Source organism: Lepidothrix coronata, unplaced genomic scaffold (genome assembly GCF_001604755.1).
Source record: "Lepidothrix coronata isolate B3197 unplaced genomic scaffold, Lepidothrix_coronata-1.0 Scaffold287, whole genome shotgun sequence".
Classification (NCBI taxonomy): Eukaryota; Metazoa; Chordata; class Aves; order Passeriformes; family Pipridae; genus Lepidothrix; species Lepidothrix coronata.
This window is the reverse complement of record NW_016690467.1, coordinates 191851-216737: the sequence shown is the minus strand read 5'-3', so window position 1 is coordinate 216737 and position 24887 is coordinate 191851. Positions and strand designations below refer to the sequence as shown.

Sequence of the window (24887 nt, the reverse complement as noted above, 5' to 3'; positions counted from 1 at the left end):
CCAGGGAACAAGGGACAGGAGGAGAGGGAACAGCCTCCAGCTGTGCCAGGGGAGGATCAGGTTGGATATTGGGAAGATTCCTTCACCAAAAGGGTTTTCCAGCCCTGGCCCAGCTGCCCAGGTCAGTGGTGGATCCCCATCCCTGGAGGGAATTAAAATCCCTGTGGATTTGGTACCTGGGGACATGGGTCAGTGGCAGTCCTGGGGGATGGTTGGACTGGATGATCTCAGAGGGCTTTTCCAACCTAAAGGATTCTATGATTCCAAATCTGAAGGAATGTTGGGTGTAGTGGTTTGACCTCAGTCTGTGGTTAAGCCCCCACTCAGTTGCTGCTCGCCCTTCACCTCCTCAGAAGATCTGGGGACACAACGTGAGGGGCCACAGCAAGAAAACTTGTGTGTCAAGGTAAAGACACTTTATTAAGGAAAGGAGAAAAACAACTTCTCACTTTCCGTGGTTGCTGAATTCATTCCTCACTTTTCACCTTCTGGTGGGAGCCCTTCCTCCTTCTGATTGCCTGATCTGTGCAGGAATATTGTTAATTCAGAATTTGGGTTTCAAAGTTGGCCCTTAATGCTTAAAATTATTAATATGAAGTGTCCTGAGTGCAGGTATCTCATTTCCTGCACAACCCCCCGTGTTCTGGAGTGCTTTGTGGGGTAGAGGGACACAGCTGTACCCACTGGACATGTGTCCTTGGTTGTGTTCTGCCCACCAGAGATTGCTGAGGCTTCTACTTCTCTGCTTCCAAGAAAACCTCAGAATGGGAAACAGGATGGTCCTGGGTGGTCCTGATTTAAGTTTAGGCAGGAGAGCTCCTGATCCTGGTTCACAGGCTGGAAAAAGTGGGGTAAATGTAAATTTGTACCTCTAGGAAGCCCTTCAGGAGGTTCTGGTGTGGAGTTCTCCACCCAGGCTGGGCGAACTGTTCTGGTGATCCCGTTATTCCTCACCCCTATGGAGCAATCCCTTCATCTCCACAGCAAAATTTCTAGGAAGAGCTTTGAAAGGGAAGAACATGCAGAAGGGTTTTGGCTCCTACAGTCAATTCCAGTGGAGATGATTCTGTCCCTTGGAGCAGCTTGAGAGAGCTCTGGCAGCTCCAGAGCACAAACTCCATGAGCACTGTCCAGTTTGGAGACATCCCGGTCCAGACTCGTCCCACTGGAGCACAGATGCCTCCCAGAGGCGGAGGGAGCCGGAGCGCGGGAGTGGGAACAGCTGGGAAACGAGCTGGGAGAAGCCTCAAACTGGGGTTTTATGAGTGTCCAGTTGCTGCAGGAGGGTTTGCACTTCACAGTGAGCAGCTCCCCAGCCTGCCCAGTCGGTGCCAGCTCTTCCCTTTGTAGTAAACGACATCCAGAGGGCTACAAAGCTCCGCCGGATTCTTCCCGTTTTCAGCAGCTTTTCTTCTGTGCTGCTGTTGAGTCCAGCAGGACAAGCTCCACCAGCGCTGTCCCTCTTTTCCTCTTGTCCCCAAAACAGGTGTCCTGTGAAGTGGTTGGGTCCGGTTGGGCTCCCTGGTGCTCCTTTGTAGGGAAGTTCTAAGGGAGGACGTCACCCCTCGGAAAAACAGCCTCTCGGCATCTTTGAGGGACAAACAAACAAATTCCAGGCAGTTTTTCTCCTGGGAGAAGGAGTTTGGCGCTCAGGACACCAGCAGGTGTGAGGCATGGCCAGAATTCCTCATGTTTGGCATTCTTGGCTCCAGGAATAAGTTGCAGTCCTCTGAGTGAGCGGAATAGATTCCTTACAAAGTTGTGGGAGCTGGAGCAGCGACCCCGGAGAGCTCTCTTGGCTCTGCCTGAGAAATGTCTTCCTTAGGTGCCTTCAGCCTCCACCTTTTTTTTGGGAATTATGGAAGAGACATCTTGGACACTGGGAAAACCCTCTGTGTTCCAGACAGAGCTTGTTGAGTCTCACATGAGCCAGAGTGAGAGCACGGAGCCGGCAGGACCCTCTGGCCGATTCCAGGGTTACAGTGTCCTGGGAACCCTCCTGACTGTAGGAATACAGTCATTTCTAGTCAAAGGACACTGAGACCACACAGGATGGAGCAAATCTACAACAGGGACACCTTCCACTAGTCCAGGTTGCTCCAGTCTGGCTTTGGACACTTCCAGGGATCCAGGGGCAGCCACAGCTTCTCTGGGCAACCTGGGCCAGGGCCTCCCCACCCTCCCAGCCAGCAATTCGTTCCCAATATCCCATCTAACCAGTGGGAAGCCATTCCCTGTGTGCTGTCCCTCCATCCCTTGTCCCCAGTCCCTCTCCAGCTCTCCTGGAGCCCCTTTAGGCCCTACCAGGGGCTCTCAGCTCTCCCTGGAGCCTTCTCTTCTCCAGGGGAACCCCCCCAGCTCTCCCAGCCTGACTCCAGAGCAGAGGGGCTCCAGCCCTGGCAGCATCTGCGGGGCCTCCTCTGGTCTTGATCCAAGAAGTCCATGTCTTATCCTGAGGACTCCAGAGCTGGAGATGCAGAACCAACACTTCTGGCAGCAGTAGAGTTTTATCCCATAAGGTGAACAGATCCTTCTTGGAATGTGTGTCCCATGAGCATTCCCCTCCCCACCGTGCTCCGTGTCCTCTGCTGGAGCTGAGCCTTGGTGGATTCCATGTCATGTGTCCCATGTTCCTCAGCCCCAACTGATCCCTGGACATCAACCCCCAGACCCATGAGGTGGTTCCTGAATTCAGGTTCTCTGGAACTGCTGCTGTTTCAGTCGGGAGGGTTTTTCAAACATACCTCTCTCTGCTTGTTTCATGTCTTCACATCAAAACCCATCAAGGTTCAGAGATTCCCATCCTTGTATCCCAAATTATCCAAAGCCAGAGCAGTCCCTTAATCTGGGCCAACCTGGTGTTGGTGGTGTCACAGTCAAACATTTCCATGAAAAACTTGGCTTCCGTGGGTTAAATTTATGTCAGGGATTGTTGAACCCAGAAGTTCTTGCAGAACAGAGAGAGTTTGGCTGTTTACAGAGGCTGACAGGTCTCCCCCTGCTCCCAGCTCCGGGAACGTGCCCGGTGCGAGATTCAGGAACGAGATTTGGGAAGCTGATGTTTGGTGGACTGGGAAATTTTTTGGACAAGATGAATAAATCCTTTGTTCTTGCAAATGAAAAGGCATTTGAAAAAAACCCTTAAAAAAGATTAGGGGAGATGTCAGGGGCGAAATCAGTCCCGTTGTGGGGGTGGTCCAAGGTCTCGGGTCGTGGTCAGGTCTCAAAAATCAAGGATTTATTTATGTTTTTTGAACGTTGGTGCTGCAGCTTTGGCTCAGAAAATCAAGTCATTGCTGAAGGGGATGTGCTAAGTCTGAATTTTTAGATGTGTCCAAATATTGAAATATTAGTTAAAGATTGAAATCTGTAAATATTAGACACGTGAAATTGTGCAGTGTGTTAAACCAGCCAGAGAGAGAATTCCCTGGAATCACAGACTGGTTGATAGACTTGGCTATTTTGGAAAGATTTTGAATAATAGGAATGTTTTTGTAGGGCTGTGGTGTGTGTGTGTGGAAGACATGGTCTGTTTTTTTCCTTAAAAAACATATATATTTATGTCATAATTATATTGTTCCTTATCCTACACTTATATTTATACACCCTGCTTCAAATCCCAGCACATTTTTTGAGAGGGGGGGGCTTGGCTTTGTTTCCCACAGACTTTCTTGTGGTCCCAGGTTGGCCTTCCACGTCCCCGTCACGCCGTTCCTCGATTGGGGATTTGAAATTAGGAACGTGAAAATTATCGGGAATTTTTCCAGCCGTTAATGGCTCGGAACTGGGAGCTCTGCAGAGACAGCCCAGCAGATTTTTTTTTTTTTTGGGAGCGTGTGTGGGCTTAAAAAGTTTTCACAGAAGATCAGAAGCTGTGCAAACTCTGCAGTTGCTTTGAAAGAATTTCTCGGGGGGCAGGAGGAGGGGAGGAAACTCCAGCTTTTTTGGCAATAAACCTTTATCGGGAATATTTCTCCATGGATCGGGTTCAGCTCAGCGTCCCGAATCCAAGCTGTTTGATCCCGAGTCGGAATTCGCTGGAAAGCTGGGCCTGCTTTGATGGTGATGGGAAGGGATGACAGATTCCTCTGGAGGATGGAACGGGGAGGGCCTGCTGGTGCTTCCCTGTCTGCTCCAGTGATCTCCAGGAGTTTTGCAATCAGGGATTTGGGAGCCAGAAGCGTTTTTTAAGTGTTTTAACAACTGCAGGCCGATCGCTCTCGACGCCGGCGAGGCAAAACTGTGTCCTGAGGAGGCCACAAACCAGCCGAAATGTGGGTTTGGGAGCTGGTTCGGGAGTTTGGAAGGCCTGGGAGGCTCCAAATGGAAAATCAAGGGGCAGGAAGGCGGGATAAAACCGGCATAGATGGGATAAAAGTGCTGCCTCGCGTTTGCAGTTGTCAAATAAAGGGTTATAAAAGGTGAAAGGGATGTTGGTGAGGGCTGTTCCCAGCTCTGTGCCCTCGGTTCAGCTGTGACCAGGGAATCCTGGAATGGTTTGGGTGGGAAGGGACCTTCAAGATTATCCAGTTCCACCCCCTGCCATGGGCAGGGACACCTTCCACTAGACCAGGTTGCTCCAACCTGGCCTTGGACACTTCCAGGGATCCAGGGGCAGCCACAGCTTCTCTGGGAAATTCATTCTAGGACCTCCCCACCCTCCCAGCCAGCAATTCCTTCCCAGTATCCCATCTAACCCTGTACTTTGTCCATGTGAAGCCATTCCCTGTGTGCTGTCCCTCCATGCCTTGTCCCCAGTCCCTCTCCAGCTCTCCTGGAGCCCCTTCAGGCCCTGCCAGGGGCTCTCAGCTCTCCCTGGAGCCTTCTCTTCTCCAGGGGAACCCCCCCAGCTCTCCCAGCCTTCGGGTGGGTTGTGTTGAACATCCCAGATGAACATGGGAAGGGTTCCACGTGTGATCCCAGCCTCAGCCTTTGCTTGGAAACCTTCTTCCTTCCCGGAGAGCCAACCCTGCTCATCCAGAAAAGCTCCTGGGATGGAGTGTTTGCTGCAAGGGTGGGAAAGAGAGTGCAGTGAGATGGTTGAGTGGGCTCACAGCACCCCAAAAATTAATTCTCTTTGCTGCCTTGTTCCCAGCGAGCCTCCTGCTTCCCTTCCCTGCACTGATGGCTTGGGAATGACAAGTTTTTTGGGGATCTGGATTTGGATCTGGACAAGTTTTTTGGGGATCAGTGACGCTGAAGATGCAGGATTGGATATTCCCATGTCTGTAGCTTCGCTTTCTGTCTCTGTATCTTTTTTTTTTGGAATTGGAGCCACCTGCTTTAGTGGAAGGTGTCCCTGCCCAGGGCAGGGGGGTGGAATGAGATGATCCTGAAGTTCCTTTCCAACCCAAACCGGTCTCTGCTCCATCATTTCCACTCCCACCGAGAAGCTCTGGGTGGCCGAGCCCTGAGTCCCTTTGCATGGAGGAGATTCTTTACCACCAGTTCCACATTATCCAGGAGTTTCTTTCCCAAAATCCCTCGTTTTCCCTTCCCAGCCCATCCCTTTGCCCTCCCTGCTGGCTGAGTCGAGCGGGACCCTCACCCCGGGCGTGAGGTTGGCAAACCTTCCTTCATCCCGAAACTCCTCTTTTCTTCACCCCACCTCCTTCCCAGCCCAAGGGCCTCAGAAGCACAATTAAAAATATAGAAAATAAACACGTTTCCAAGGCCTGTCCATTGGGCCCTTTCATCTCTTCTCCCCCTTTTCTTTTTTTTATTCCCCCACCACATGTCAACAGAACACGCCCCTGCTCTCCGGATTTTCGGGGAGAAGGGGACGGTTCCTTCGGCTTTAAGGCCCGGCCAACAAGTTTTAATCCGTGTTCCCTCCAACATCTCCAAAGGACAAGAGCCTCTTGTATGCAAATTTCCCCCTCTGATCTTTTCCTTTCCCTCCCTCCATCCCAAGCCTTGGAAAAAATCTCTTCCTCGTCCCCGCTCACGACTCGGGCGTGTTGTTGAAAGGTGGTGGAGCCTTTGTGGCGCCTCTTCCCTGAGCACACACACACACACACACAAAAAAAAAGCAAAATAAAATAACAGTTCCAGCTTTATTTTAAAACAAATCAAACTGGGAATCTAAAGAATAAGTTGGGTTTGGTTTGTTTGATCCCCTTTTGTTGCATAAGGACTTGGACCGGGACGCCGGGACCGGTGTTGGAGCCCCTGGTTAAAATGAATCTGCTGCAGGGGGGTTGGAAATGGGGCAAAATCAGCATTAAAAGGACATTTTCCTGCTTTAAAACCTTGAAAAAATTAAAAAAAATTGAGATGAAATCAGATATAATCTCATATAACAATCATATATTAGCAACTTGGTTATTATACCTGAAATCTCTCTGTTGAACCTGCTTGTGTTGGAGTTACTCTCACCTATATTTGATATTTTGGAGTGACATTTCCATATTATATAATAATACATATTCTATAACTTTTTTTAGACTTGCACTTACCTAAATGTGATTTTTTTTTTTTAGAATGACATTTACATATTATTTTTTTGAAGAGCTGCACTTACCTGGATGTGATTTTTTTTCCCAAGTGTCATTTATTCCTAATTGATTATTTTTCAGCCTTGCACTTTTTTTTTGCAGTGCACTTTAGATGTGATTTTTGTGGGGGGGGAGGTCCTGCTTTCCTGCACTTATTCCACATATTCCACATATTTCACACCCGTCTCCTGCCGTTTTCCAGGTGCCTGGAGCCCAGGATTTGGTGGATTTCTCCCCAGTTTATCGCTGCCTGCACATCTATTCTGTCCTGGTGAGTGACCCATGGGGTGATTTATTTATATTTATTTATATTTATTTATATTTATTTATATTTATTTATAATTTCTGCCTCAAAAGTGCATTCCCTGAAGGAGAAAATAGCCCAGGGATGGATGGATTTGGGTAAAACCCTCTGAGTTCACGCAGAGCTCGGAAATATAAAGGGATGTTTCCTCCAATTATCACAAATCCTGAGTTTTTAATGTATATATTTCTTAGTTTCCACCAAGATTTTCACCTTTGCCCGCGGTATCTTCTTTATTTAGTGAGAACAGAAGAGTTTTGGGCAGGAATTGGTTGGATTTTATGATTTTTTCATTTATTTTTCCTCCAAGAATTCATCTTTGTCCACAGTATGTTCATTATTCTGTGCAAATAGAGGAGTTTTGGGGAGGAATTGGTTGGATTTTATGATTTTTGACTTATTTTCTCTCCAAGAATTCATCTTTGTCCACTGTATCTTTTATTATTCCGTGCAAATAGAGGAGTTCTGGGGAGGAATTGGTTGGATTTTATGATTTTTTGGCTTATTATTCCTCCAAGACTTCATCTTTGGCCAGAGTATATTGGTTATTCAGTATAAATGGAGGAGTTTTGGGCAGGAATTGGTTGGATTTTATGATTTTATGATTCCATGATATAGTTTTCCTCCCAAAATTCACCTTTGTCCACTGTATCTTCATTTTTCAATGAAACAGAGGAGTTTGGGGGAGTAATTTGTTTGGTTTTATGATTTTTTGACATATTTTTCCTCCAAGAATTCATCTTTGGCCACAGAATCTTCATTATTCAGTGAAAATTGAGGAGTTTTGGGCAGGAATTGATTGGATTTTATGATTTTATGATTCCATGATACAGTTTTCCTCCCAGAATTCACCTTNTTTTATGATTCCATGATACAGTTTTCCTCCCAGAATTCACCTTTGTCCACAGTATCTTCATTTTTCAGTACAAATAGAGGAGTTTTGGGGAGGAATTGATTTGATTTTATGATTTTCTGATGTATTTTTCCTCCAAGAGTTCTCCTTTGTCCACAGTATCTTCATTATTCTGTGCAAATAGAGGAATTTTGGGCAGGAATTGGTTGGATTTTATGATTCTATCACATATTTTTCCTCTAAGAATCCATCTTTGACCACTGTATCTTTTATTATTCAGTGAAATAGAGGAGTTTTGGGCAGGAATTGGTTTGGTTTTATGATTTTTGACATATGTTTCCTCCAAGAATTCATCTTTCTCCATAGTATATTCTTTATTTAGTGCAAATGGAGGGGTTTTGGGGAGGAATTGGTTGGATTTTATGATTTTATGATTCCATGATACGGTTTTCCTCCCAAAATTCTCCTTTGTCCCACAGTATCTTCATTATTCCGTGCAAGTGGAGGAGTTTTGGGGAGAAATTAGTTTGATTTTATGGTCTTTGACATATTTTTCCTCCAAGAGTTCTTCTTTAGCCACAGTATATTCTTAATTTGTTGGAAATAGAGGAGTTTTGGGCAGGAATTGGTTGGATTTTATGATTTTTTTGACATATTTTTCCTCCAAGAGTTCTGCTTTAGCCACAGTATCTTAATTTTTTCAATGAAATAGAGGAGTTTTGGGGAGGAATTGGTTGGATTTTATGATTTTTTGACATATTTTTCCTCCAAAAATTCAGCTTTGACCACAGTATATTGATTATTCAGTGCAAATGGAGGAGTTTTGGGGCAGGAATTGGTTTGAAATGAACTATTTGCTGCTCCAGAAGAACTTTGCTGCCCTTCAAACACCGTTTGCCTCGAGTAGATTTGCTGCCAAATCCCACCAGATCCACCTTTGACTGGAGCACTCCCGCATCCCTGATGGAAAAACGGGATCCAACTGGAACTCTTCTGTGTCAGGGCTCATTTTTTTGGCTGCAAATTGTCCCCCTGAGCTGTGTCAGTGCTGGAGAACTTTTAGGAGATCTCCTGTGTTTGAGCTGCTCTTTCTCCTGGGCGTTACGAGCACGTAAGGCATTAATTTGTTCATTATTAATTTATCAGGAGCTCAGATAAGCTCCTGATAAATTAATATCAAATTAAATTATTTTATTATTGATTATGAAATTAAATTATTTTATTACTTTTATATTAAGATTTAATTCAATTATTAAATGAATAATAAAAGCTCCCTTCGGAGCTCACCCTCCGACTTGTAATTCCCGAGGTGCCTCCTCCAAGCTTTGCATCCACCAACCCAACCAACCTGTGGGGTCTGCATCCACTTTTTTAAGGAGCTTGGGAGCTGTTGGAGGGCTCTTCTCCTGTGGTTGGACATTCCAAAGCCCAGGCAGCACATGAAAGGAACGCTCCGTTCCCAACTTTCCTCCCTTTCCAAGCCAGGCTCGAGAGGGAATTGTTTTTAAGGCCCTTCCAAAGTTTCTCCAGCAGGAATTTTGCTGAAGGAGAAGAATTGTCCTAAAACCCCAGTTATGTAAGACCTCTTTCTGTGCCCTCAGCTGTTAATAATTATGCCATTTGGCTCCTTTGCCGGGATATTTTATCGGGATGAAGGAATTGCCCTCCCCGAAATTGCGTCGCCGTGTTTAGGTTGGACAAAACCCTCCTCCTCAGTTCGTTTGCTAATTGGAGATTACAAACTGCTCCGAGGGGTTTCGTGGCTTTCCACGTGTCACTTTATTTGGGAGAAACTTCAGGGGAAAATCTGGATGATGAAAACAGGATATTAGGGATAATATTGGAGCAGCTCACGGGCCTCGGCGCGGATTTAACGTGTTTGGACCTGAAGGTGGGATGAGGAGGAGGATGAAGGGATTCTGGTGGTGGCTGGAGCAGTTTGGCACATTTCAAATGGGTTTTGTTTCTACATTTGAGGGGTTTTTTTTTCTTGTCTTGTTGCTTTGCTTTTTAATCTGAAATATCAGTCAGTCCCCCAAAATATATCATGGAAATGCTGCTGTTCCAAGGCAGGTTTCATGGCCGGATCCATGGGATGGATCTGGGTGGGATTGTCTCCTGCTGGAGGTGGGAATAGTGCAGGAGACTTGGTGATGGTCTCTCCACAGCTCCCTGACAGGAGGGTGGGGCCTGGTGGGACCAGTCACTTCTCCCAAAAAACGAGGGATGGGATGAGAGGAAACGGCCTCAAGTTGTGCCAGGGGAGGTTTAGGTTGGATACTGGGAAAATTTTTTCCATGGAAAGGGTTGTCCAGCCCTGGCACAGCTGCCCAGGACAGTGGTGGATCTTGGGGACATGGGTCAGGGGTGGCCTTGGCACTGCTGGAGTTGGACTCAGTCTCTGAGGTCTTTTCCACCAGAAACGATTCCATGGGGAGGTTAAACCTGGAGCAGGGGTTCCATGCCAGCAGGTCAGTGTCCCCTGTCCCCATCCTGAGCTGAGATCACTCAGTCCTCCCATTCCTCCTTCTCTATTTCCACCAAACCCCCCTGATAAGGCCAAAAACCCCCGGGCAGAAGGTGTGTTAGTGAGACGGGAGCACCAGAAAAAGGTTCCCGAGGCTCCCGAGAAGAAAACTGCCCTTTTCCTGACCCGTGATCGAATCCTGCCCCGGCTTTCCAGGCCCAACTTGGGCTGAACAATGTCAGGGATCCTGCAAGCATCGAAGGGAAACGGCCACATCAGTGTCAGACGGAAGGATCATAATGTAATAGTTACCAAAAAATCCCAATATTTGTCATTTACAATGGCGTTATCTCGGCGCTCGGCCCGCAGTTAAAAAGGCCCAACGTTGAATAAACATCGGGATATTTATTATTTTTAGTGAAATCGACCTTCCAGTCACCTCGGTTTTATGGCCGCGCTGCTTATAAATTCCCAAAGGATTATTTGAAAAATCCTACTCATATCTGGCAGCCTTATCAGCAGGGCAGGAGTTCACATATTGTACCGGGAGGTCACCCTCCGGTCATGGTCTTCCAGAGGGGGCCAGGCACCTGTAAATCCTTCCTTCAGCAACCAAGGCGAAGTACAATATCAAACAGGCAGGGAGACTTTTCCAGGAAACGCTGAACTTTCTCAGGAAGGGCAGAGGAGGGGGAAAGAAAGTGAAGGAAGGTCGGCCGGGGGTTAATTGAGAGTTGGACCTTGGCGTGGTGGCGGCTCCGGGCAGGACAAGCTCTGCTGGGATTCTTTATGGGACTATTCATCCCGATTCCTTTTCCCTGAGAAACGGGCTGGCGGTGCCTCGAGGAAGAAATGGGCGTAGGGGAGGCTTTGGGTGTCTGGAGATACGGAGCAAAACAGCCCAGGAGTGCAACTGGGGGTTATTTCACTTGGGTTGTCCCTGGGTGCGACTCCTGCTTTGCTTGGGTGGTTTGGGTTTGTTTCCCTGGAACAAACCAAAACATCCTAAAGTTGGATTTGTGTTACTTCACTTGGGTTCTGTGTGTGTGCAACTCCTGCTTTGCTCAGGTGATTCGGGTTTGTGTCCCTGGAACAAAAGAAACCATCCCAGGAATGTGTATTGTTTCATTTGGGTTCTCTGTGTGTGCAGCTCCTGCTTTGCTCAGATGATTTGGATTTGTGTCCCTACAACTGCCTGGAACAAACCAAAACATCCCCAAAGTGGATTTGTGTGTTATTTCACTTGGGTTCTGTGTGTGTGCAACTCCTGCTTTGCTCAGGTGACTTGGGTTTATGTTCCTGGAACAAACCAAAGTATCCCAGGAATGGATTTGTGTGTTGTTTCAGTTGGGTTCTGTGTGTGTGCAGCTCCTGCTTTGCTCAGGTGATTTGGGTTTGTGTCCCTACAACTGCCTGGAACAAACCAAAACATCCCCAAAGTGGATTTGTGTGTTATTTCACTTGGGTTCTCCCTGTGTGCAACTGCTGCTTTGCTCAGGTGATTTCGTTTTATGTCCCTGGAGCAAAACAAGACATCCCAGGAGAGGATTTGTGTATTATTTCACTTGGGTTCTGTGTGTGTGCAACTCCTGCATTACTCAGATGATTTGGTTTTATGTCCCTGGAACAAAACAAGACATCCCAAAAGTGGATTTGTGTATTATTTCAGTTGGGTTCTGTGTGTGTGCAACTCCTGCTTTGCCCAAATGACTTGAGTTTGTGTCCCTACAACTGCCTGGACCAAAACAGAACATCCCAAGAATTGATTTGTGTGTTATTTCTCTTGGGTTATCCCTGTGTCTGCAACTCCTGCATTACTCAGATGATTTGGGTTTATGTCCCTGGAACAAACCAAAGTATCCTAATAGTGCATTTGTGTATTGTTTCAGTTGGGTTCTCCCTGTGTTCAGCTTCTGCATTACTCAGATGGTTTGGGTTTGTGTCCCTGGAACAAACCAAAACATCCTAAAATTGGATTTGTGTGTTTTTTCACTTGGGTTCTCTGTGTGTGCAACTCCTGCTTTGCTCACATGATTTGGGATTATGTCTCTACAACTGCCTGGACCAAAACAGAACATCCCAAGAATTGATCTGTGTGTTATTTCCCTTAGGTTATCCCTGTGTTTGCAACTCCTGCATTACTCAGGTCATTTGGGTTTGTGTCCCTGGAACAAACCAAACCATTCCAGGAATGGATTTGTGTGTTATTTCTCTTGGGTTCTGTGTGTGTGCAGCTCCTGCATTACTCAGATGATTTGGGTTTATGTCTCTGGAACAAAACAAACCATCTCAGGAATGGATTTGTGTGTTGCTTCACTTGGGTTATCCCTGTGTGCAACTCCTGCTTTGCTCAGATGATTTGGGTTTATATCTCTGTAACAAAACAAAACATCCTAAAATTGGATTTGTGTCTTATTTCACTTGGGTTCTCTCTGTGTGCAACTCCTGCTTTGCTCAGATGATTCCATGATTTGGGTTTATGTCCCTGAAGGAAAACAAGAGATCCCAGGAATGGATCTTTTTATTGTTTCACTTGGATTCTCTGTGTGGGCAACTCCTGCTTTGCTCAGGTGATTCCATGATTTGGGTTTATGTCCCTGAAGCAAAACAAGACATCCCAGGAGAGGGTTTGTGTGTTATTTCACTTGGGTTCTGTGTGTGTGCAACTCCTGCTTTGCTCAGATGATTCCATGATTTGGGTTTGTGTCCCTAAAACTGCCTGGGACAAGAAGTGCTCTCCCTGCCCCTGGTTTCTGCCTGCAGCAAATCCCCTCTGAATTGCAGGAAAAAGGGCTTTTCAGATGCCAGGTTGGAACCACTGAACAACCTCAGTGCCTTGGTGGGAATCCTCAATACTGTGCTGTCCTTTTCCTAGGAAAATTTAAAAAAGAGGAGCTGGAAAGAGGGATATGGTGATTCTGCAGGTGTCAGGAGCATCACATTGAGGTGGAAGTGTCCAAGGTCAGATTGGATGGGCCTTGGAGCAACCTGGGCTGGTGGAAGGTGTCCCTGCCCATGGCAGAAGGTGGCACTGGGTGAGCTTTAAGGTCCTTCCCAACCCAAATCTGGGAATCTCTGACAGGTTTAAGGTGAGGGGGGACTGGCAGCAAACCCAGGACACGTAAATCTTGGGGGTCCCTCCTTGGTCAGTTAGATGAGGTCTAGCCTAGTTTTAGCTGATCCTACCCACTAAACCCGGCTTAGTTTCGGCTCAGCAGCCCTGTGCCATTTGAGGACATCCACCTGCAGCGTGGTCGTGCTGCTGGGCTGCTGGTACCAGCTCTGTTTGCTCCCCGAGAGGGGAGTTTGTTGAAAATGGCAATATTTTGATATAAAGAAGAAACCCGAGCGCTGCAGCGGAGCGACTCCGCCATCGCCGGCGCTTTATCTTTTATGTTGGCTTTGACCAAAAGTCTGTGGAACTGCTCCGGTTTTTGCTTTGATGGATATCCAAAGTAAATGAGGAAAGGTGAGGTTTTGGGCCAGATGGTTTATCTGCTGGAGCATCTCAGCAGCTGTTTGGGCGCCTTGGATTTCGAGGCCAAGGCGTGGAATTGCTTTTGCTTTTACATAACACGAAATGAAAAGCGAGTTTTTTTTTTTTTGTTTCATGTTTCCCGTAAAGCTGCAGCGAGGCAGAAAGCAAAAGAGTGAAGGGGAGAGCAGAAAGGAATTAAAAAAAAAAAAAAAAAGCCAAAAAATAAAGACAGCGTGGGCTGAACAATGTTCTGTGCAGAGGGTGCTCCCAAAAAGTTGTCTCGGAGGTGATTTAAGTCGCTTAAACTCCTTCTGCAGCCAGTTCTGGTGCCTGTTAAATGCTCTTTTGGGGTTTGCTGTGGCGTGGTGGGTTTTTTTAGCTTTATGCTAATTGGTTACCAATTACTTTGAGGTTCTTAACATGTTCATGAAGACACTGGTATTGGCACTCCCAGCTCTTTGATCCGAGCTACAAAGGGGTCATTTTAGGGTAAAGAACAAGTGTCCAAAAAAAATGAAAGAAAGAAAAAAAAAAAAGAGCAGATTCTGATGTAAATATAGGCTTAAAACTGGAGCTGCTGGAGTATTCCTGGAGAATCCCAGAGCTGGATAATTTAGATAAATAGCAGTTGACAGGGATTTGCTATAAATTTGTCGTATCTCCCCACTGACATTTTTATCTTTACCCCAAACCTCTGTAACCCCGGAGCTGCTTTGATGCACAAAATACATTCAAAAGGTAAAAAAAAGAGTACAATAAGTAATAACCCCCCGCACACTTTACTAAAAACAATCAATGCAGAGATATCTTTAGGCTTTTGCACTAAAATAGGGGCAGTGTGGGTGATCTGTGTCCGCTTGGAACGTTTTTCCTGACGTATTTCAGGGAAGAAAATGTGTTTTCTGCCTCTTAGTGAGGAGCCAGCACAGCCTTGGGAGGAGAAACGAGGCTTTCTTTTGGTATATCACTGGAATTGCTACATTCTGGTGCCCAGGGACTCGAGGTGAAGTGCTGGAATCACCCCTTGGATGGCCGAGCCGGATTCCATTTGAGGTGGGAGATGCCGCGAATCTGGCGGCGGCGGCTCCTCGTCGTTCTCCTCCCAGCCCTCGGCTTAAATCCTCCTCTTTGTTTGGATCCCTCTCAGGAGTGTGCTGGTGGTTGTGTTGCCTCCCTGAATCCTCCTGTTTGTGCCTTTGTGGGGTGAGGATTTGGCAGGAGGGGGGTCCCTCAGCTGCTCGGCCGCGGTGCCTGGGACGCTCCTTCCCCCTTCCCGCCTCTCCAGCATCCCACCAAAAATATTTGTTCTTTGCTGAGGGGGGCAAAACAACCCGAGTTCTCCTTTCAAGGGATTAGAGAGGCTCTTACAGGAACCACAGTTCAAACAAGAAGAGTTACCCAGCCCTCGCTTTCAGGTGAAAACGTCCCTTTTTTTTTCTCTCTTTGCAACCCACTGGTTGTTCCTTTTATTTGATACTGAAACACAAACCCCCTCCATGGAAAGTCTGTGGTTCACTTCTGTTTTGGAGCTCAGGGTTGTAAAGTTTTCCCTCGGTGTCCTTGGGAACTTGAAAAGCTTTTTTTTTTAAACTTTTTTTGAAGGGGTGTGTGTGGGGTGTGGGGTGGGGGGGGTGGAAGTGGAAAAAATTCCCTTTCTGGAAGTCTCTGGGTAACTCCTTGTCCATCTCAGACACTTTGCAGATTGTCCCATCGCCGTGTCCTGGCATATCTCACTGTCTGCTGACTTGGCTGCCCCAGTGGTGCCTGGTGGAGTGAGATAGCTGTAAACACAGCTCTGAGATCATAGGGAAAGGCTGGGGGTGAGACACTTTGTGCACTGCATTGATAAGGACACAGGAAAAGCCATTAGAGCGGGCTGGTGTCAGTGACCTGTGATAACCACCCCGTCCTACGTGCTAATGGAGCCCCGGCCCGGGCTCCGTCTGCGGTGGCGAGAGATTGAACTTTTGTCATTGTCATCTCGCTCTTTTAACCCCCTGACCCTTCCTACCCCGGGAGAAAACCACTTGGCTGCCATCAAAGAAGCAGCAAAGGAATCAGTGTTCGCTCGAAGCCGGCGAGATAGGATCGCAGGCGGCCTCCAGGCTTAAAATGTTCGGCTCGGAAAAACAGGCATGGAAAGGGGGAGGGGGAAAAAAAAAACCCCAGAAGCCCAGGGAGGTTTTACTACAATGGCCTGGATGCAGACTTCTTGTCACCTGAGGTTGGGAACAGAACTGAGCTTTCCCAGGATTTGCAGAGCTCTGCACAGTCACTGGAAGTGTCCTGATGGTTGACGTTTAAGGCTGATTTTATCCCGGCTCGCTCAATCCCTGTTAGCCCTGACCAGGGAAGATGTAATGTGTCTGTTGGGTGTTTTATGGGATTATTCCGTATGGAAGGGAGCTCAGGGGTCTCTGGTCCAGCCTCCTGCTGAATTGACTTTAGACTGAACGTAGGTTTAGGTGGGATATTGGGAAGGAATTCTTTCCTATGAGGGTGGGGAGGCACTGGAATGGATTTTTCCAGAGAAGCTGTGGCTGCCCCTGGATCCCTGCAAGTGTCCAAGGCCAGGTTGGACATGGCTTGGAGCAACCTGGGCTAGTGGAAGGTGTCCCTTCCCATGGCAGGAGGGTAGAATGAGATGGGCTTTAATGTCCCTTGCAATCCAACCATTCTGGGATTCCATGGAAGCAGGGGGCAGTTCTGGGATCAGACCAGGACCTGGTGTTGAAAAGCTTCAAGGACCAAGACTGTAAAACCTCCCAGGGCAGCTCATCCTGCTCTGTGCCCTCCTGGCAGGTGTGAAAGGCGCTTGTCAGGTCCCCTTGGAGCAATTCCTGCTCCAGACTGAACCAGCTCCATCAGCCCCAGCTCCGCCGCCTCGGTGGCCTCCGGTGAACTCGCTCCGGTTTGTCGGTGTCTCTCCTGAATTTGGGAGGCCCCAAATTGGATGCAGGGTAGGGATGCAGCCCTGAGGAGCGCTGGGGAGAGGGGGATAATCGCTGCCCTGCATCTGCTGGCTCTGCTCCTGCTCACACAGCCCGGGAGGCTGCCAGGGCAGGCGGTTGGCGCGGGCTCAGCTCCTCCCTGCCAAGGCTCTTGGTCCTTCTCCACGGAGCTGCTCCCCGGGCAGGCCGTCCCCACGCGGGGTTGGGAAGAGGTTCTTCCTTCCCAGGTGCAGGACTTGGCTTTTCTCCTTAGTTTGTTTTCATCAGGATCCCGTCAGACTGTTGGAACCCTCTGGGTGGTGGCCCTGCCCCTGAGTGTGTCCCCTGTGCTGAGGCCACACCTCAAAATCCTGGGGGCAGTTTTGGGTCCCTCAAAATAAGATGGACATTGAGGGGCTGGAGCGTGTGCAGGGATGGGAACGGAGCTGGGAAGGGGCTGGAGCAGCAGGAGCAGCTGAGGGAGCTGGGGGGGCTCAACCTGGAGAAAAGGAGGCTCAGGGGGGACCTTCTGGCTCTGCAAGTCCCTGACAGGAGGGGGGAACCGGGGGGAAGTCGGGTTCTTTTCCCAAAAAAACAAGCAGCAGGACAAGAGGAAACAGCCTCAAGTTGCACCAGGAGAAATTTAGGTTGGATATTGGGGAAAAATTCCTCCTGGAAAGGTTTTTCCATCCCTGGCACAGCTGCCCAGGGCAGTGGTGGAGTCCCCATCCCTGGGGGGATTTCAAATTCCCATGGATGTGGCCCTTGGGGACAGGGGTCAGTGGTGGCCTTGGCAGTGCTGGGGGGATGGTTGGACTCGATGATCTTCAGGGTCTTTTCCAGCCTTAAGGATTCCATGAGTCTGTGGTTTTCCCCCTGGTTTGGTGTCACCAGCAGAGCCCATGAGAAGCTCTGTGGCCTCCTCGGAGCCACTGATGTTAAACAGGACACGTCCCAGGACAGACCCCCTTGTGGTTCCCACTTGTTCCCAGCTCCTTTTAGGGTACAACTCATTAATTCCAACCCTCTGGACCTGACCACCCCACTAATTATTTACCCATCCAGCTGATCCCTCATCCAGAGATGAGACATCCAGATTTAGCAACAGGAATACTGTGGAAAAGCCTGGCTGAAGTCTGTGCCACCTGATGCTTTTCCTTCATCCATAAATCCTGTTGTGCCATCAGATCTGGGCAAATTGTCTCCAGTTGTGCTGGTTGTCTCCAATCCCCTTCTCCTCCATTTTCCTGGGAATGTGTCCCAGGAGGACTCAGTTCATGACTTCCCAGGGGCTGGAGTGAGGTTGGAAGGGCTGTAGTTCCTCAGGTCTTTTTTTCAGCCTTTGTTGCAACATTGACCTTTTCCCACTTATTTTTTTATGTAATTTTTTTTTTTTAATGGAATTTTAACTCCTGTGGGGCTGTTGGATGTGTGGGTCTCCCCAGACCATCAGGACTGGGTTTGCTGGGAGATGTTCACCCTGTGTGGTGCAGAACAGGGGGCAGCTGGAGGACCCGGAATTCCAGCACCACTGTTTGTGTGGGAAGGCTCTTCCCAGGATTTGCTCCATTTCCGGGTGCTGAGGCTTGGGAAGGTCCCGGGAATGTTTGGAAAACCCCACAGAACTTCGGGGTGGGGTCCAGAAGTGGTGATATCTCAAAAATAACAAGTGATAGAGGTGGAAGTGAGCGGATCTGTGAGGAATTTCCCTGAAGAGCTTTGAGTTTTCCGAGGTAAAACTGAGTTTAACAGAAAGGGGAATTTCAAACAAGGATTCCCAGCATTCCCACTCTTTTCTCATCCTCTGCTTATGGATTCGTGAGAGAATCATGGAATGGTTTGAGCTGGAAGGGGCCTTAAAGGTCATCTAATTCCACCTAATTAGAGACACCTAATTAAGTGGCACAGACTCAGGGAGGACTTTGGTCCAAGCCTCCAATAAATTGGCTAAATTTGAAGTTCTGTTTGGGATTTCAGGGCCATATCCAGTTAAATTTTGAGCATTTCAAGGGTTGGAGACTGTCCAGCCTCTCTGGGTCCCTACTCCAGTGTTTGACCTCCCATGCTGTAATTTTTCCCCCCGTTTTATTAATTTGAATTTCTCTTTTTTGCATTATTTCTCTCGTTTTTCTTTTTGGTGGCCTTGAACGTGTAGCAAACCAGCAGCTCTTTCACATCCCACTTTTAAACCCCATTCTATCACAACTGCCACGGGGCTGATGCTGATATTCAATGTTTAGGACTTATTTTTGCACCTAAAAATGAAGAAATTCATATTAAATTTAAATTAGATGGCCCTTAGTGCTGGTTCATAGTGGCATTTAAAAGATATTGGAGTATAAAACTAGTCCCAGATTTGACCCTGGTGAAGCAGTTCCAGTTTTTCCTGATTATCCCCAGAACTGGAAGGAGAGGAACCCTCTTAGAAGTGAAGAGTCTTGGCCTTAGAGGGATTATCTCCGGGCTCCAGCTGTGGAAATCATGGAAAAATAAAAGGGATAAGATATGGATGGAAGGGAAGTTGTGAGAATATTCTGTCCCTGTCTTACCTTGTGTTGTCACCCTGGGCTTTAAAGTGGAGGACGTGTAAGAGGGGGACTCTAAGAGTGCAGGAACAAGAGGCTTTGGAATCACAGAATCATGGAATTGTTGAGGTTGGAAAAGACCTTTAAGATCATTGAGTCCAGCACTGCCAAGGCCACCACTGACCCATGTCCCCAAGGGCCACATCCACAGGGATTTTAAATCCCTCCGGGGATGGGACTCCAACACCACCCTGGGCAGCTGTGCCGGGGATGGACAACCCTTTCCAGGAGGAATTTTTTCCCAATATCCAACCTAAACTTCTCCTGGTGCAACCTGAGGCCGTTTCCTCTTGTCCTGCTGCTTGGTTTTTTGGGAAAAGAACCTGACCCCCCCCCGGCTCCCCCCTCCTGTCAGGGAGTTGCAGAGCCAGAAGGTCCCCCCTGAGCCTCCTTTTCTCCAGGCTGAGCTCCCCCCTAGAAGATCCACAAGCTCTCTTTAGGAATCTGTGTTAGATCCCCAAATCTCTGTATTTTATGGATGAATTACCCCGTGGGAATCATCACTTGCTGACCAGAAACTCCACATTCGATTTTATTTTCTGGGAGTGTGTTTGCTGGGGGGGGAGGAAGGGGCTGGAAAATCCCAACCCACCGCGTTTTCCCCATCCCCGAGAGCGGGTTGGTGCCCAGCTGCCGGTTCCTGTTTTCCTGTGGGTTGTTTCTCATCCTAAAGGCCTATAAGCACTGGAAGCTGGGAAATGATTTCCATCCTGTTTTCCATAAATCCCTTCTTTTACGAAGGGGTCTCGAGTCGAGGCTGGACATTAATTCTCGACGTGTTTACAAATATTTTGCTCAGGAAAAGGCCGAGTAAACGTCCAGGACGGGCTTCTGACGCATATTCCCCCCTGTTTCAGTCCTTTGTTCAGGAAAATGTGGAAACGGGGCAGTTGTTGCACAGGGAACAAACGCTGCCCTCGCATTCCAGGAGCCTCTCGCTGCCGCGGTGGAGCGGTGGGAGGATGAGAAGCTCCCAAAATCCACAAAAAAAAAAGGAAAAAAAAAAAAAAGGTGGTTTCAGGGTCGTATTTTATGGGAGGTGAGGGAAAATAATCGCTGTGCACAAAGGCAGGGGTGTGTGCAACACGTTCCCGAGGGGAGCTTTGCCCTCAGAGGGGTTTTTCCTTGGCTCTGCTCTCCTGGATCCCTCGGCACGAGGGGTTTGGCTGCGGAGAAAGGTGTCTCGTCTCTGTTATGGTTTGGAGCTGGAGGTCTGGGTGACTTATGATCTCCTAGTTTCTCCTTCTTGTGGAGGCTTAATCGTCTCCTCACAGACACCTAGCAAGCCACAAGAGCTGTTCTGGGGAGCAGGGGTTTGTCTTTTTTGCCTTTAAATCTTCTCTCCTGACTTTACAAACCTCCGGCTCGTCTTGCCCCGGCCGTGGCTGTTGCGTGGCGTTGGAACGCCGTGAAATCCTTCAGGATAAAAACTTGTTAGGAGAAAACAGAGCCTGAAAAGCTGCTCCTGTTCCAGCTTGTAATGGTTTGAAGTATTAACCAAAGGACATGGGTGGATCTGTGTGGCAAACTCTGCGTTTAGTGGATGCCACAGGACGTGTTTTCTACTGGTGCTGGATGGGAAGGTTGATCATGTTTTTGTCTGTAGACTCTGGAGGTGTTCCAGGCCAGGGAGAAACCTGGGCTAGTGGAAGATGCCCCTGCCCATGGCAGGGGGTGGAACTGGGTGATCTTCAAGGTTCCTTCCAACCCAGCCATTCCATGATTACACGGGTGCACGTTATATTTTGTTGCTCCCTAGAGAAGGTGGTGTTGTTTCCTTCTCCACAGAATCACAGGCAAAGGTTGGAAGGAACCTCTGGAGCTCACCTTGTCCAGCTCCCCACAGAGCAGGCTCAGCTCCAGGGGGATTGTTCAGGTCCATGTCCAGGTGGGATGGAGCTCCCCAGGTTCTCTGGGCAGCCTGTTCCAGTGTTGGATCACCCTCACAGCGAGGAGGTGTTCCATGGAAATTCCCGTGTTTCAGTTTGTCCTGTTACCAGGCACCACTGAGAAGAGCCTGGCTCTGCCTTCTTGGTTTCCCCCAGTGAGTGTTTGAACACATTGAGAAGGTCCCTCAGGGCCTTTTCTCCTCCAGGCCGAGCAGCCCCAGATCCTCCTGCCATATACCATGTTCTCCCATCCCTGAATCCCTGAATATCCTTGTGGCCCTTCTCTGGGCATTACCTGTTGTGGTGGTGATCCCAGACCCGGATCCAGCTGTGTCTCACCAGGGCTGAGCAGAATGAAAGGATCCCCTCCCTCATCCTGCTCATGGTGTCTCCCACAACCCTCAGGTCCTTTCCTGCTTTCCCAGGCTGTTCCTCCCCAGGGGCAGAATTTGGCATTCCTTGAACTTCATGAGGCTCCCATTTCTCCATCCTGCCCAGGTCCCTCGGAATGGCAGAACCATCAGGTGTTGGAGAACCACATGGGAACCGTTTCTCCCCATGGCCTGCACTGGGTTGGTTTCCCCTTGGCACAGCTCTGGGTCACAGAAATCTTCCCACTGGGACATCTCTTCCCACTGGGACAGATCTTTGTATCCCTTGACTTGCCCTTGGTGTCTCTTGGCTGCCCCTTGGCACAGCTCCTCCCAACTCTACCCTCAGTGAATTCATGGACGATGCCAAGTGTGGTGGGAGTGTTGACCTGCTGGAGGAACCTGGATTGATGGGCTGAAACCAAGGGTGGGAGGTTCCAAGTGCAGGACCAAGTTCCAAGCCCTACACTGTGGCCACAACAACCCCATGAAGGTTCCAGGCAGGGGTAGAGTGGCCGGGAAGCTGCCTGGTGGGAAAGGACCTGGGAATGCCAGTGACAGCGGCCTCGAGCTGTGCCAGGGGAGGTTTAGTTGGACATGGGGAGGAATTTTGTCACTGAAAGGATGCTGAAACATTGGACCAGGTTTCCCAGGGCGGAGGTGGAGCCCCATCCCTGGAGGTGTTTAAGGACTGGCCGCAGCGCTCGGCGCTCTGCTCTGGTTGCCCAGGGGCCGTTTGGCCACAGGACGAACTCCGTGATCTCAGAGGTCTCTTCCCACCTATTTCTTCCGTTGAGTCTTCGATCTCTTGTGCCCCTCGGCCTCCGGCTCCTCCTGGGGCGGGTTTGGGAAGTTGGCCTCCAGCCACTGCAGCACGCGCTGCTGGCTCGTCATGCGGCCCAGCTGCCGCAGCCCGGCCTCGGTCAGCGGGGCCCCCGTCACCCAGGTCGAGGAGTCCTCGCTGGCCTCCGAGGGGGCCCCCTGGCTCTGCGCCCTCGAGGCCGTGCCCGGCTCCCTGTGGGGCTGCTGGGGGGTGTCCCTGCTCCTGGTGGCCGGCCCGGGCTGGTGGCTGGTGCTGGCCCCGGGCGGGGAGCAGGTGGCCCGTGCCGGGCTGGCGGGCTCGCTGGAGGAGTCGTCCTCTGGCACCCTGGAGCGGGGCACGAACGGGCTCTGCCAGGGGGACAGAGCAGAGGGGATGAGTGGCCGTGGGCCTCGTTCCCACCTCCCTGTCAGCAGCTCCTGGGATCGGGATTGGGGTTGGGATTGGGAAGATGTTCGGTCCTGTCTCCCTGCATCTTTGTGGTGGCTCCCAGTGGCCCCAGAGCTCTGTGGGCTGGGCAGCCATGGCAGCCTCATCCCGTGGAGGGGCGAGGTCTGTCCCTGACTGCACCGTGTCCCACCTGTGGTTCCCTGTGTCCCACTTGTAGTTCCATCTGTCTCAGCGTTGTTCCCTGTGTCCCACCTGTGGTGCCTTGTGTCCCATCTGCATTTCCCTGTATCCCACCTGAGGTTCCCAGTGTCCCATCTGCAGTTCCCTGTGTCCCACATTTGGTTCCCCATGTCTCACCTTTGTCTGCTGTGTCCCACCTGTGGTTCCCTGTGTCCCACCCCTCTGGCTTCTTGTGTCCCACCTTTGGCTGCCTCTGTCCCACCTGTGCCTGCCTCTGTCCCACCTGTGCCTGCCTGTGTCCCACCTGCATTTCCCTGTGTCCCACTTGTAGTTCCCTGTGTCCCACTGTAGTTCCCTGTGTCCCACCCATGGGCAGGAGGAGTTGTGGGATGAAGGCACAGCTCAAGCCCATCCCCCTCCCCATCCCAGCTCTGTTTGTCCCCATCCCAGCTCCCTGTGTTCCCATCCCATCTCCCTGTGTCCCCATCCCAGCTCTGTGTCTCCATCCCATCTCCCTGTGTCCCCATCCCATCTCCCTGTATCCCCATCCCATCTCTGTGTCCCCATCCCATCTCCCTGTGTCCCTATCCCATCTCCCTGTGTCCCCATCCCACCACCAGCCTCTCCCATCCCGTCCCATCCCTCACCTCGCGCCGTCTCCTCTGGTTTGCCTTCACTTTGCTGGAAGTGCTGGGATTCGCCCTCTCCGCCATTCCCGTTGTCCTGAGCCACAGAGGGATCCCGGGAGCTGCTGCCTCTTGGGGGTGGGGGTGGGGGGCTCCCCTGGGAGAGGCACCCCCGGGATCTGTGCCCCCAAAACCCCTTGGGGTCACAGTGGGCTCTGGGGACAGTCCCACCCCTGCATCACAAAGGGACATCCCAGCACTCATGGCAACCATGGAACCATCCAGAGCCAGCTGGAACTGGTTGGAACTGGTTGGAACTGGTTGGAAGTGGCTCGTGGGGCAGCCCCTGCTCTCCCCTCCCAGCCCCATCCAACCCAAGCCTCCCCATTTCCCCCCCTGATGCCCTTGGAGACCCTCACTCCAGGCTTGGATCCACTGGATCCCTCTGGATCATGACTGACTTGGCTCTGGGCCTTTATTTTTCTCCCAGCCTTGAAATCTCTTTAAAAGACATCATAAATGCTTAGTTTTGGGATTTTTTTGATGGTTTTGCTCTTCTTCCTTGGGGAGGGACGTGCTGGGGGGAACGTTGTGCCAGTGGGTGCTGTGGAGGGAGGTCTCATGTGGGTTTATCCTGTCTCATCCAACTCCTGGGAGCAGGGAAGGGTCTCAAAATCATGTGTTTTATGGGATTTAGAGCAGCAAAGACTTGGCAAGTCAGAGCAGTTCAGGGTAAGAATGTGGAGTGAGATATTGGGAAGAAATTGGGGTCTCGGGGGTCTTTTCCAACCTAAATGATGCCATGGATCTGTGACCCAAAGGGACCTCCCCCAAAAACACGTGGCTGTCCAGGATTTGGGTGGCAGGGAATGCCCCTGTCCTGGGCACTGGGAGGTGGCAGAGGTGACACCGGTGTGAGGTGACTTTGGGTGGGTGATCTGCTCAGCCTGGGGGTGGAGCTGGAAAGGAAAGGAGATGGGTTAAGGAATATCAGGGAGTGTGAGAGAGAATCATGGAATGGTTTGGGTTGGGAGGGACCTTAAAGCTCATCCAGTGCCACCTCCTGCTGTGGGCAGGGACACCTTCCACTAACCCAGATTGTTCCAGACTGGCCTTGGACACTTCCAGGGATCCAGGGGCAGCCACAGCTTCTCTGTCCAACCTGGGACAGGGCCTCAACACCCTCACAGCCAACAATTCCTTCCCAATATCCCATCTATCCCTGTACTTTGTCCATGTGAAGCCATTCCCTGTGTCCCATCCCTCCCTGCCTTGTCCCCAGTCCCTCTCCAGCTCTCCTGGAGCCCCTTCAGGCCCTGCCAGGGGCTCTCAGCTCTCCCTGGAGCCTTCTCTTCTCCAGGGGAATCCCCCCAGCTCTCCCAGCCTGGCTCCAGAGCAGAGGGGCTCCAGTCCTTGAACCATCTCTGTGGCCTCCTCTGGACTCAATCCAACAGTTCCACATATTCCTTGTGCTGGGGTTTCCAGAGCTGCTTCCTT

The 24887-nt window shown here is 49.9% G+C and overlaps 1 protein-coding gene across 1 annotated transcript in view; it reads left to right on the top strand.

Annotated features, from left to right (window-relative positions):
* EXOC6B (exocyst complex component 6B) overlaps positions 1-24887 on the top strand; it is a 345342-nt gene that overhangs the window by 157277 nt on the left and 163178 nt on the right. The window contains exon 9 of the mRNA XM_017836875.1: positions 6700-6768. Within this exon, the coding sequence (XP_017692364.1) occupies positions 6700-6768 (69 nt within the window). The remainder of the gene's footprint in view (positions 1-6699; positions 6769-24887) is intronic.